At 42.1% G+C, this 13,803-nt stretch overlaps 2 protein-coding genes across 3 annotated transcripts; one reads left to right on the plus strand and one right to left on the minus strand.

The window, feature by feature from the left end:
• The first annotated feature begins 253 nt into the window (after positions 1-253).
• Positions 254-11,704, plus strand: dennd1c (DENN domain containing 1C). Of its 2 annotated transcripts, XM_035176570.1 has the most exons (23): positions 254-415; positions 964-1,028; positions 1,581-1,624; positions 2,541-2,590; positions 2,678-2,797; positions 2,891-2,960; positions 3,053-3,133; positions 3,230-3,295; positions 4,798-4,851; positions 4,966-5,076; positions 6,103-6,203; positions 6,278-6,323; positions 6,427-6,528; positions 7,187-7,312; positions 7,641-7,742; positions 8,032-8,122; positions 8,206-8,246; positions 8,348-8,398; positions 8,496-8,543; positions 8,648-8,755; positions 8,991-9,073; positions 9,715-9,928; positions 10,020-11,704. In XM_035176570.1, exons 1-23 carry the CDS (start codon positions 399-401, stop codon positions 11,013-11,015), a joined length of 2,787 nt encoding a protein of 928 aa, XP_035032461.1. In that variant the 5' UTR covers positions 254-398; the 3' UTR covers positions 11,016-11,704. The 2 variants fall into 2 exon arrangements, with proteins under 2 accessions (XP_035032461.1, XP_035032468.1); XM_035176577.1 differs by lacking the exon at positions 3,230-3,295.
• Positions 11,705-11,804: 100 nt separating this feature from the next.
• On the minus strand, positions 11,805-12,978 carry crb3b (crumbs homolog 3b). The gene has a single exon (XM_035176589.2). It carries the CDS (start codon positions 12,571-12,573, stop codon positions 12,268-12,270), a length of 306 nt encoding a protein of 101 aa, XP_035032480.1. The 5' UTR covers positions 12,574-12,978; the 3' UTR covers positions 11,805-12,267.
• Between the last annotated feature and the right edge of the window lie 825 nt (positions 12,979-13,803).

The raw sequence follows: 13,803 nt of genomic DNA on the forward strand, positions 1-13,803 counted from the left end.
AATGGCCATTCCACTTTATATAATAGATTAGCTTTTAAAAGTTGTAGTATGGAAATGAAAAATGAAATCACAGGAAGACAGTGATATTTCTTAATGCAAAAATGTTATTCTACAAATTGGACATTCCAGCTGCTGCTCATGCAGATACATACAACTTAAACTTTCCAATAAGTAAAGGCTGAGCAATGGAGAGGTAAGAAGAGGTGGTGTACAACAGACGTCACACATACATTGACAACACACATGAGATAAATCAGGAAGTGTTGGGTCACTCTGTCGCTGTTTGTGCAGACTGCTGTTTCTGCTGTGCTCTATCTTCATATACACCACATCAGGGTGGACGACTTATCTCTCTGCCCCCCTGGACTAACACATGGACACGAGCACATTCGGACAGCATGGGCTCCAGACTGAAGTAAGTTTTATCGAGTAATTTTCTTCTTCTACTTTCATCATCATCATCACTCTGTTCTTGTGGTTTTCATTACTTCCTCTCGCAACTGCACAGGAAGTTTCCTGCAGCAGCCCCGAATCACTTATAATACATTTCATGTTGAACCAGTTTTTGATCAAAACCCACAAGAACTGGGCTGTTTAATAATATATATATAGTGGTATAATGAACATTGTGCTCGCTCTCTTTCTCTCTATTATTATACTATCTGAAATTTTTAGATCTTTATTGTTAATACTTTGTAGAGTTTTGCTCTTATATTTTCACATCTTGTTTTGTGTGCTATGTGCCCGATACCTTTATTACATTACATTATTACATTACCTTCATCTATCTATCTATCTATCTATCTATCTATCTATCTATCTATCTATCTATCTATCTATCTATCTATCTACCTACCTACCTACCTACCTATCTATCTATCTATCTATCTATCTATCTATATGAATATTTTGATGGGTAATACACTTTATAAACTTCTCTAACGTCTATCTCTTTGCTGTCAGACAAAACCCTGAGCAAACCTTCTACTGGTTCTTTGAAGCAACTTGTCCTGTCGCCAGAGACAAAGGTGAGGCCCCTGTCCCCATTCCCTGCAGTGCCAGGTTAGACGGGGGAGTGACCTACATGAGCGTAGTGATTTGTCAGTCAATGAGAAGTTGATACAAACTTGTTCCTGAAACACTTTCCTCTGACTCTGCTCGTCATCTTCTTGTCATTTTCCTGCCTGGCACACGGCACGACTGTTAAACACCCTCTGAGATTGGCTCCAAAAAACAAAAAAGCACCTCTAGATCATTTCTGTGTAGCGAAACAGTAAAATGTTAAGACTTAGTGTGTGGTGTTTCTGTAGAGCTGAGAGTTGCCTGTGCTTCCTGTCATGTGATCAGTCAAACCACACAGCCTGCTGTCTAGCCATATTTGAAACAGATGAGAACATGTTGTGGTTATGTGAAGGACTTAGCAACTAACGAACGGGATGAAGGGGTTCAAACATTCTTTGATTGCCATGCGACAGTTATTGAATTTGGCCATTTGTGATCATTTACCACAGATACTTTATTTTCTTTCTGCCTCTGTAAAACTGGGCGAAGATGTTTATTCATTTCTTTGACTGTTACAGATCCTGATGTGCTGTTTCAGTTTCCAGATGACTTCAGCGATGAGGTAGTCGCTCATGTCTCCTGCCCCTGTAACAATATATTTGTGGATATAATGTCAGATCATAAACTAGAATGACACTCAGTAGAGTAGAGTCCACCATAGATATCAGTTCCCTTAATATGCCTGTTTTTTTCCGATCAATATTCATAAAATATTCCCTTTGAAATTAGTGAAAATGACAAAAAACACCCCAAAGTTTCACAATATTATCCACGCCCGTGTTTGGATCCATAGCTAAATGTGGTGGTTTGTTCTTGGGCCCATATCCCATCCTTCCACCAAGTTTCAATGAAATCAGTAGATTTTGCATAACCTGACAAACAGACAAACAGCAATGAAAACATTAACCTTTTTGGTGGAAGTTAGGACCCTCGCAGCTTGTTTTTAGCTTCATTAGCAGCTTGGTCCTATAGATTGTAATGTCAATTGGTTTGTCCATTCACCACTTTGATGCAGATTATAATATCTCATTAACCTTCTCATGGACTGCCATGATTTTTATCATCAGGTATCAATCATGATACCCAGATTGTTCATATAGCTGCAGGTTCTGCCCCGAACTTTAATTTAGTAAACATATCACATTACCATCAGGCTGAGATGTACTTGTCTTTTTATTTGGATCTGCACCAAATTGCACACAGTCATAAATATCAGTCCCCTAAACATCTCAGACTGTTAATGATCCGGCCCTTGATCCAGATCCAGACCAATATTTAATTGTCGTTTTTGTTAATCTGGCTAAATAACAAACAAACAAATGCAGACAAAAACATATCTCCTTGACAGAGGTCAAATTTGAAATAGCAGCAGGACACTCCAACAAACATCTGCCTCTACAGCCTCACAGATCCACCAGCACAGCTGCATACTCCTGATCGCTTGAGCTGATTTGTTTCTGCTTATTCCTCTCTGCTAGGAGTCCTTTCAGACATTACCTAGATTCTGCTTCCCATATGACATACAGAGGTGAGTATAAACTGGCTGGTTTGCAGCTCACTCCAGCTTCTAGACTGTTTTTGTTTTCCATGTGTCCAACCCTGTTCATCTGCTCAGAGTGAGGGCTGGGGTGGCCGTGCAGCACTTCACTTTCGTTCTCACTGACCTTGAGGGATGCCAACGCTTCGGCTTCTGTCGTCTCGCCAACAGCATGCACACCTGCCTTTGCATACTCAGGTACGTGTGTGTGTGTGTGTGTGCATGTGTCTGAATGTTAAACCATGACTCTAGCACCTCAATTAAACCCATTTTTCTTCCATTCAAATCCAGTTACCTCCCCTGGTTTGAAGTGTTTTACAAACTTCTCAACAGCTTGGCTGATTACATGACAAAGGGACAGGTGAGTTTCCACAGCTTGTGTCTAATGTTTCTGCTTCTACATTAGTCTTTCATAAGGTATCATTAACGTAACGGACATTGTCTTCTCAACAGACCAATGAGATGAAGGCGCTGCTGGCTGCTCTCTACCAGCAGCCCGTACCACTGGCAGCTGGATCCGTCACTCTGCAGATGGTAAATCTCTAATTAGCCAATACAAACCAGGGGTCAAACCTCACAACTTTACTGCTGTTTTCTGTCGGTGGTTAGCGTGTTGTGTTTTTTTCTGAGGGAGAGCAGCTATTGGTCAGCACAGGGGTGTCCCATCCTGTCGGACACCCGGAGGGTCAAGAGGGGGTGAGTCCTGCTGGAGTTCACGTGGTCTGGAACATTTGCTGAGCAGAGACAAACTAACTCCTGCTGGAAAACTTCAGCTGTCTGTGCTTGTTGACTAAACCTGATGTGTGCCGACTAAAACCTTGTCTCTCAGCCCTCGAATCAATCAAACTTAACACCATTAACATCTTAAATTTAGTCAGTTATCTGTATGTATTCATAACCCGTGACCTTACTGACCTCATCCCCAAAATCCTTTGTCTTACGAGTAATGCCTCAAATGTACAGCTGAGTGTATTTTGTGGATTTTTGCATTTCATTCCAAAATGGAAAATCCTCCGTTTGAAAGATTCATAAACTAAAACAATTCCCTGGTACAACAATATAGACAATACTATTCAAGTTCTAACCCATTTTTCAGATTTTATTCCTAATTGATTTTGCAATACCCCATGGTTAGCATAGTAGCAGCAAATAAAATGTAGTACTATTGATTCAAGAACTGCAGTTTGCATTAGTGGGAACTTAAAGCAACACTATGCAACACCTTAAAATAGCAGCTTCTAAATTAGATTGATTGTTCACAGACTTGGAATTGTGAGAATGGAGCCACTTTCATTCCCACTCTTCACCCTCAAAGTCTGTTCTTGCTCTGTGTAACTTTGGTGAGTGGGTACGATTTCCGATTAGAATTGTTTAACCGACTGATTGTCGCAAAAATTATATTGTCAGAATAACATCCAGTAAATTCACGAGTGAAGCCAAACTGTAGATCGGTTAAAAGGGCGTCAAAGGAGTAATTAAGACCAGCATTTATCTGCCATACTCCTCGAGTAAACTTTTAAAATACAAAGAATTCTTTACAGAGTTTGGTGTGTTTGTTTAAGCAACAGCTCCTCTGATTCAGGAAGCCAGGGATTATGAGAAATACTCTCTGTTTCGTTTTGTTTCAGTTCAGTAAGTGGGTTTACGCTCTCAGAGTCACTATACACATTCAGAGCTCCAGTCAAGAGATTGATGGGCTTTGTTTTTTCCTCTCCATTAAAACCACTTAATCGCTACAAATCTAGCCCAACAGAATTAGTCACCACGTCTGGCTGCAGAGGGCGCTGCTGCTCATTAAAAGTCGGAAAAAAGAGTTGCTTTAATTCAGTGTTGTTTCAAAGTGAAGACAAAGTTTAATCCAGCACAGGAATGGATGAGTACCCCATTAATGATGAAAACCTGTGTAAACACATTGAAGGACAATAGCAGGGGTTTGATTTACTGAAGGTCTTACAGATTATAACTTTAAGGTTGTGTTACATAAAAACACCACCGTTTTTACATAACAATATTTGACGCAAAAAACAACAACAATAAAGGACGCGGAATTTTGGAATGAAACTCCAAAGTCTGATCCTGTAACCTTTGATGCTCACTTGTCTGAATGATGCTGAAAATACTAATCCAGCAAAAAAAAGATGTTTCATTTAAGTTACACAGGTTTATTAACATTTGTCTGTTTCACTCATTTTGACCAGGTTCCATACTTTATTGCTCCAGACCCCAGAAGTCTCCCTTCCATCCCTGAAAATGTGAGTTTGTCAGATTAAAAAAGTCCTTCGTAAAGCAAGAGGGGTTTTGTGCAAAATACTTGCCCATTTAAACTGGTGTGTCTGTGTGTGTGTGTGTGCGTGTGTGTTTACCAGAGGAACTTAACAGAGCTGATTGTGGCAGTAGATGTGGGGAACCTGCTCCAGATCTACGCCAGCATGCTGTTTGAGAGACGCATTCTGATCTTTGCCAGCAAACTCAGCACTGTAAGACTCACATTATTCATTCTACTATTTTTATCATATTGTGTTTGCCTCTGTGTTCACTCTCTGGAAACGCACTACCCTTTTTTTGAAACCATACTTGACATAATGTCTAAGCATAACTGTTCACCCTTCAGCACATTACTAACCTCCAGTGAAGACAGAAACCACTCGAGCTTCTGATGAATGCTGAAACATTGCAATTAGAACTAGAATGGCATCTAGAGTACATACCTCCACCAAGGCCCAACAGTCCTCTTAAATTCAATTCAATTTCAATTCAAGAACTCATAGATCTCAGTCCACTTATAACGAAACTGAAGTCATCATTTTAGGCCACATGTCATTTTGGAGAGGAAATAGCAGAAATAATAAAGCTGTCGCCTGCAGTGAAACTGGGAAAGCGTCTTTTTAAGTTATGCTTTAGTATAAGTTTCACAAATTACAAAATATTTCATCTTTTGGCTTATCAGCACCACACCATCATAAATATCAAGACTTTGAACAGATTGAGCAAGAGACTGTGTCTATTCTGAAAAAAGAACCATGCGGACTTGGAGGAAGTGGCCTCTTTTGTGGAGGAAGAGAAGTTTAATGGTGGTCGACTGCAGAGTTGTAGTTTGTTACATCTGAATGATACTCAAAGGGGTTTCATAGTTTCTCAAAAAACAACGAGATTGGTTATTGAAACTGGGAGACTAAATGAGCGAAACTCCATCAAGCACTGGTTATTTCTTTATTTGGAAATGTATGACTTTTTTGTCATTAAATTATGAATTTATTATCTTAATATTGGGACTTAAATCTTGATATCTCAGATTTGTTTTCTTCTGAAAATGAAATATGGCCCTAATACTCATCATACAAACAAACAATCAAACAGACAAATGGACAGGGGTGAAAACATAAACTCCGTCATTGTGCTACCTTGAAATCACAAACCGGCCAGCATGACATGACCATACGGACATGTGTGTGTGTCCTGTGAGTTGTTATCGTCTAAACCTGCCTTCCATTTTGTCTTTGTAGCTGACATCTTGTGTGCACGCATTCAGCACTGTGTTATACCCCATGTACTGGCAACACATCTTCATACCTATCCTGCCGCCTCACCTACTGGACTACTGCTGGTAAGAATCTGTCCATCTCGTCAGCTTCCTGTGCACTGACCTTGTATTAATACAAGTTTTTCATTTGGTTACAGTGCACCTATGCCTTACCTAATAGGGGTCCACACCAGTCTAGCTGAGGTAAACTGATGAACACTGCTTCAGTCAAATACCAAACCTTTAAAATTTACCAGCAGGTTTGTGATGAAAATGATTATGAGACGTGTCTGTGTGTGTCTGACAGAAGGTGAGGAGTCGAGGGTTGGAAGAAGTTGTCATTCTAAATGTGGACACAAACACTCTAGAGACGCCCTTTGACGACCTTAAGAGGATACCTTCAGATGTGGTAATAAATTCTCTGTGTGGAGGATTGTGTGCTTTTTTTGTGATTCTGTATGAGTCTCTCTTCGTTTTGTTTGTATCATAAGGGAAATTTGACTGGAAAGTTATTTAAAAGCTATTTTTAGATGATGGTCTGTAGCACAGAACCAGGTGATGCGTGTTAACCGCAGGAACTGAACTTGAAAGTAAAGGTCTATTTTAGACATTCCTGTGCATTTTCTCCATATATGAAGAACGAAGGTGAGGTCAATAAAACCAGTAAAGACACTGTGGTTATTTGGGATATAATCAAACATTGCAGCAGCTGTAGGTTTGGATGTTCGGTAATCTGCCCCAAAACATTCTAACAAAAGCCAAATAGTAAAATCACCTGAGCAAGTACATATTGGGACGTGTAATTGTGGCTCTGGTGACAATACAATAGTACGAGAGTGACTGAAATGATCCCTTGGCCCCAGGGAAAGTTCCTGGGATGGAAGAACTACTGCAGTGTCAGACAAAAGACAAAAGACAAAACGTTTCCTCCCTCTTTCACCTTACACACTCCCTCCTCATCTTCACTTGATGGAAAGTTGCTGTTTTGATCGTGATTAGTTTACAGCAGTAGCACTGTAGGTTCATCCAGATTAATGTCAGAGCTGTGTCGGTGAAACTGTTTCCAGATGTCTGGGCTGAAGCTGTGTTTGAAGCGTCAGGCTGTGTCTCCAGGCTGCGGGGTCTCTCTGGCCTTCCTGAAAGCGCAGGCTCTGCTGTTCGGAGGCTACAGGGACGCACTGCAGACTCACGAGGTCAGTCACTCACTCATTGGGTAATTAATAGATTGCACTTTAAAGGAGACATATTCTGCTTTTCTGTCCATACTACTCCGGAGCTTTAGAGCCACTGAAACAGAGATGTTTGGAAACACTGTTGGCCCTGTTTTAGTTTGAAAACTCCGGTGTAGTCTGGATGATAACGATGACGCAGACACTCAGAACCACTTGGTGATTGGGTGTTTTTGGTCATGACGTTGACTTCGCTTATTCGTCATTCTCACTGAGTAGGTACATTTACAACTCTGCTTCATCGGGTCAGAACAGAAGGCCTCTTTATCTCTCTCTCTGTTCTTCTTTGCAGGAAGGTGAAATATGTTTCAGCGAGAAGATGTTTCTAGATCACAAATCTCACAGCATGAGGCAGTTCCTGCAGAGTGCTGTTCACTTACAGCTCTTCAAAGAGGTAAACCCTGCGCTGCCCTCTGCTGGACAAATACTGCAGTTAAACAGTGAAGAGGAGGTAGTATGGCAGAGAACAGAAGTGAAAGGTTGCAGCCGGTTATAATTAATGTCTCAGGCATCCTTTGATTTTAGATTATTAATATAATGGATTTTTTTCACCTAATCTGTTTGGTTATATCATATCAGACTTAGTACTTCCCCGTGTTTAAAGCCACAGAATTGACTCTAAAATACAGTTTGTTGAAATTATCCTGTCCAGTAAATAATACATAATATTTGTCTTGTTTTAGTTCATAGACGGCCGCTTGGATATTCTCAACAAGGGAAAGGAACCAGATGACCTCTTTGAGGAAGAGATCCTAAAGTGTGAAGCAACAGCTGGTGTGTGTCTGAATGTGTGCGTGTGTCTCAAATGTTCTATTACTCACTTATCACTTATCCTCTGTATATCTGTTGATCTGCAGGAACAAGCAAATCGTATCAGCAGTTAGTTGGTAATTTAAAGGTAAGTTCTTTTTATCTTTAGTGATACACTTTTGTATTTGGGCATTTTGTTTTCCCAACTTGTTCAAAAGTGCAACACTGCTGCGTTTGCATTCTTGACAGAAAGGAGGAGGAGCGTTAATCCTCAACATGAAGTCCAAAGCACACATGAGGGTGAGTAGAGGTGTTTGTGTTGGGAGGAGTGCAGCAGGTGAATGTTGTGTGCAGCGCCAACACAATTCTCCTCATTATCTGTTTTATTCCCTCCCAGGCCAAAGGTCTCGCCAAGTCTGGTCTGAAAAACCTGCTGCTGCACAAGGTGGGCTCGTGTTTATGTGGGCATGCGCTTTGTTTAGTGCAAATTCTGCCGAAGTTTGCTGTGTCACTTCTTCCTTCCTTCCTGTTTGTGCGTGTGCATTGCAGGCCCACAATGAAGAACACACCCTGCAGAGAGGAGGATCAGTGGCACACCGCCGTGCCCAATCTGACTGCCTGCAGGATCGCCTGCCGATCACACAGCACTTTGGGAAGGTGAGACCTCTCTCAAAACAACCACACGTCCATTTGCACACATCAGCCTCATTCATTTTGAGCTTCTTACTAAATTGGAGATCCCGTCCACATATATTAATGACCCCATCATGCCTGTTCCACTGTCTCCCACTGCTCGTGTTGCCCTGTTTCTTTTGCTTCATTGTGATCCACCCCAACACTTGTCATGTTGTTTGTGGGGATGTTGCTTTGTGTCTATGTCGCCTCTTATCAGCCACGTCCCCGTCGGCCCTTGCTCAGATTCAGGTCCCCCAGAGACCAGGACAACATGAAGGACACAGGAGATACATGGGATGGGTGAGCAGGGTTGCAAAGTAACAAAGTACATTGACCTAAATACTGTACTTTTATTCAGTTTTGGGCATGTACTTTACTGGAGTGTTTAGATTTTTTGCTGGTTTAGTCCAATTAATATCAGAGGGACTTATTAAGAGTTTTACCTTTATTCATTTATCTCACAGCTGTAGTTACAAACTATTCTTTCAAAGTAAGAGCTTGCACACAAACATCTGGCGAGTTTACAAAATGTGATGTATTTTAACAGATTGAGCCGTCCAGGAAAAAGAAAAGAAGTGCTCATTGCTCAATGTGATTTTTTTCTATCTTTATTGAATGAGCAAACACATTTTTCTGTGCTGCTGAACATCTACTAAAAGCTGGCGAAAGAATAAATAAATACTGAGAATAAACCAGACAATCAATAGAAATTCTAAGAAGCTCCTATTCGACCCAACAGTAAAACTGGCTCCATGTAAAGGTAACTAGGATGTACTAGACTGTCAATGGGTTATTGGTACATTTACATACATTTTATATTATATTATATTAAATTATATTTGGATGTACTTAAAGCAAGTGAGTTAAGAGACAGAGAAACAGGGAAACCCAGGTAAAACATGATAATATCCTGTTTGTGTCATCCTGTGTTCTGTTCTTAGAGCTGTGTCCGAGCCTGTGGTTGAGCCTGACTCTGAGCTCCAGAAGGATGAAGACGAGGGGGAAGATACGCTGCTGTGTGACCCGGAGGAGATGGATCTGCTCGGGGAGATTTTTGACACCCTCAGCTCCCGCAGCTACAATGACCGCGGCTTGCTGTATGGCACCCGGAGCCTGGATCTGTTCGGGCCAGACACTCATGATTATATCACAAAGGTAAGAAGAGGAGGAACTCATACACACACACACAGACACACACACACACATAAATACTATAGTCTAACAGGGGCTGTTGCTGTGATTCCAGTTTGGTCGAGTCAACCCCAGCCAGGAGAGCTTGTGTCTGTCCATCAGCGGCAGTGGCAGCCTGCACAGCTGGAATCTGGAAACCACAGAAGAGCTGTCAGACGTGACGGGGGACTCTGACTGGCCGAACCTAGACATTGGGGTACCAGAGGACGAGGAGTCAGAGAGTCTTCTGGCAAGATGTGAAAAAGTGGAAAATAATAGCGGACAGAGGGAGGATGGAGAGAAACAGGAAGAAGTAAAGGTCGTGATAAATGGGAACCCAGGAGGAGAAAAAGAAAACACGTATACATTTAAGGAAGTGAAGTTTGAGGAGAAGAGAAAGAAAGAAGGTGAGGAAATGAGAGAGAGCCTAGGAGAGGAACCAGTGAAAGACAAGCGAGAGGATGAAGGGTTAACAGAAAAGAGGGAGGATGAGAGAAATCGAAGTGACGAGGTAACTGAAGGACACAGAGAAACAGATCAAATACAAAAAGGTATAGCAACAGAAGAGAGAAATGAGAACCAGGACGACAAAGAAAAAGAGGTAACAAGATCTTTAAACACACTTATAAAACTGAATCTCCATGATTGCAACACGGTAGAGGAGCAGCAAGGACAACAGGAGAGAGCCAATCCAGAGAGCACAGCTTCTCCTGGGCCTCAGAGCCTCGCCGCTGACCCTCAACGTCCAGCAGGCCAGAACAAAAGTTGTGAAGAAGCAGTGAATAAATCCGAGCGAGAGTTAAGACAAATCCCCTCTACGCCGAAAGTGCTGTCTGCTGTAGAACGCTTCCAGAGTCAAGGATCCAGCCAGAGCTTTCAGGTGAGGTCCAGCACCAAGGGCTCGGATGAACCTGGGAGACCGGGCAATGTGTTGTGGAGCAAGGAGAACACACAAACCCACCATGTCCTGCCACGTCACTCATCAGAGGAGAACGACTGCCCGGAGGTGCATAAGGAGGAAGACTCCCCTCTCATCAAAGTGTCTGAACTTAAGAAGAGATTTGAAGCTTAAAGGACAACGCTGATTTGTTGTTGGTGTTGACAAGTCATCTGGTTTCCCTGGTTGTTGCTATTGAAGATGTAATTCAGAATTGCCACCCTGCTTCCAACAACCAGAGCAGTTTCAATCTACATTACTTAATTTTTTCTAGACTCATGAGGTCAAAATTTGAAGAAATTCCCTAAAGGCAGACTTCATGTTCATTCACCTTTGACCTTAAGGGTCTTTCAAAAAAGAACAGTCAAGCACTTCTTTAGCTAAAACAAAACTAGAGTAAACAGTTCATTTATTGACGTCTATTTTCAGCTGCAGTTACATTATGTGATCGAGTCAAAATAAACTACAGCACCGTGTGGCTCAGGTCAACAAACTCATTCTTGAGGACACAAACTGGTTGTCAAGTGATAAATAGTGAGAATATTTTTTTGTTTATTTGAATCTTGTTTACTTGATGGAAGGACTGGAAGCACGGCTGCAAACAAGAACTAAATGAATGTCTTAACAGTGAGGACAGATTGGTTTACATATCAGCTACAGCTACTATGAGGGATAATTTTTCAGATACACGGGTATGTGAGTATTCTACAACCACGTGTGTGTGTGAGAAAGTCTCCATGAGCTAATGCCCAGAGAAAACGGACAAATGCTGAATTACCTCATGTTTGGTAACTTGTACAGAATAAAGTTAACATTTTGAACAATTGAGCCTCCCCCGGCCTTCAATGCTCCGAGATAATGAAGAGAAAGAGCTGCAGCACTGGGTGTGCACATTGCTGGTTTATTTACAGAACACTGTGAACATTGATTTTGAAGTTTTTAATATGAAATTGAGCTCCAAAGAGTTGACTTAAAAGTGCATCACAGTCATTGTCTTTAATCAATATCCTTAATCTAGAAAAGTTTTATACATATAAATATACACTTACAGTGATCTCTGTACAAATACAAAATATACTTAAGCTCATATCCCTCATGTGGCAGAATACAGGGAGTACCTAGTTAAGAAAAGGGAATATTAATTCATGACATATTCCCTCTTCTAATGCAGTGAAACAGGCGCTGGAGTGGACAGTCCATTCAGTCTGTGTGTCGTCACCGGGGATGAAAAGGTGCAGCACAAAGTGTTATGTGAAGATTCCTGGTGCAGAATACAAACGTAGATAATCTCAGGCGATTAGCAACAGCGCTTAATTAGAAACCAGCAGGAATTGATCCACGGGTTTACACAGTGACCGAAGAAAGAAGGCATGCAAGGCCGCGTCCATCATATGAGTCGTTCCTCTTTGGGCAGCGGCAGCGGCAGAGGCAGGCCGGGTTTCTCAGATCCCGCCACTCCCGTCTGTTTCCTCTCCTCCGCACTGGGCCTGTATGTTCCCTCCATCCTCCGCTTCTTCCTGATGACACACAGCAGCAGCAGCAGCGTCAAGCTGATCAGGGAGAGCGCGGCGGAGATGAACGCCGACACCGCAGGGGGCATCAACACCTGCGTCGCCATAGTGATGGAGAGCTGGGGAGGGAAGCGCACACAGTTCAGGATGTCAGAGGGGTCAGTTTTTCTGAATTTGATCATTTGCAGTGTATCAGTCTCTGCAATTAGGTTACCATCTGCATTTGTGCATTAGTTAGCAGCATAACATAACATCTAGTGGAGGGATTATGATGAAACGTGACAGAAGGATGTGGTAAGGGTCAGGGAAGAATTCATAAAAGTTTGGTGTGGATCCAGGAAGTGGATCTTTTTTTCCCCCCCACTTCCTTTGATATTGTGAGTTGAGGCATTTTTCAACGTTGTTGTTGTCCGTATGTATGTAAAAGAGGAAAATATCCATTCAATGTCACAATACGGGAATGTATGGAACACACACACGTCTAATTAACGCACAGATTGTTCTTGATAATCGATTAATCATTTAGTCTGAGAATATATGAAAATAGAAAAACAAAAAGGGGCAAGTGACACCATCAAAAGTTCACACAATTATTTTAGCCAATCATAAATATATATATATATATATATATATATATATATATATATATATATAGTAAATAGTGATTGTCATCTTTCTACACTTAACATAAAAAAAGACTTAAATTGAGAAAATAGGAAAAATTGCATGGAACAATTCAAATGCATACATTATTACGCCCTCAGGTATGCAATCACTAAAGACTGGGTGTGTGAGCGGGTCTATAAACTGGTCCTGTGATAGTTAAACACCGAAACCACAGACTATCACCTGGTGAAAAACCATAGAGACAAAAGGACAAAACAATCACCTCACCATAAATGTCCTGACACTGACGAGTAGTTCCTTCTTCCCGTGTGAGAATAATGTGTTTACCTCAAATAACTCTCACACTACTCGTTCATTTCCTCTCTAATCCTGGAACAAACCAAAAGCCACCGCACGTCTGTGTCGCCACCACAGCGCGGACGCATACCTGCGCACGGCGGAATGCGGAAGGTCCTGCTGCACCTGTCTGACCGCCGCCTCCTCCTCCTCCTCCGCTCAGGTGAGTGCGCTGCGGCTCCAGCTGCTGCCCTGAGCCGACAGGTGGAGGAGGGACGGAGCTGCTGCCGCCTTCCCGACGCTCACACACACTTTACTTTACTTCCCGTCGACCCTTTGATTCAAAGGCAAGATGCTTCCGGTTGACCGATGAACCTCATGCTCCAGCGGGCATGGGGTCGCCCTGTCGCGGCATGGCTGAAACTAGTTCCCCCTCACCTGCCCTCCTCCACCTGCCTGTGCGCTTGCAAATGAGCCAAGTCACATGTCCTGCCTGCGCCAATCAGAAA

The sequence above is a fragment of the Hippoglossus stenolepis genome, chromosome 2 (genome assembly GCF_022539355.2).
Source record: "Hippoglossus stenolepis isolate QCI-W04-F060 chromosome 2, HSTE1.2, whole genome shotgun sequence".
Lineage (NCBI taxonomy): Eukaryota > Metazoa > Chordata > Actinopteri > Pleuronectiformes > Pleuronectidae > Hippoglossus > Hippoglossus stenolepis.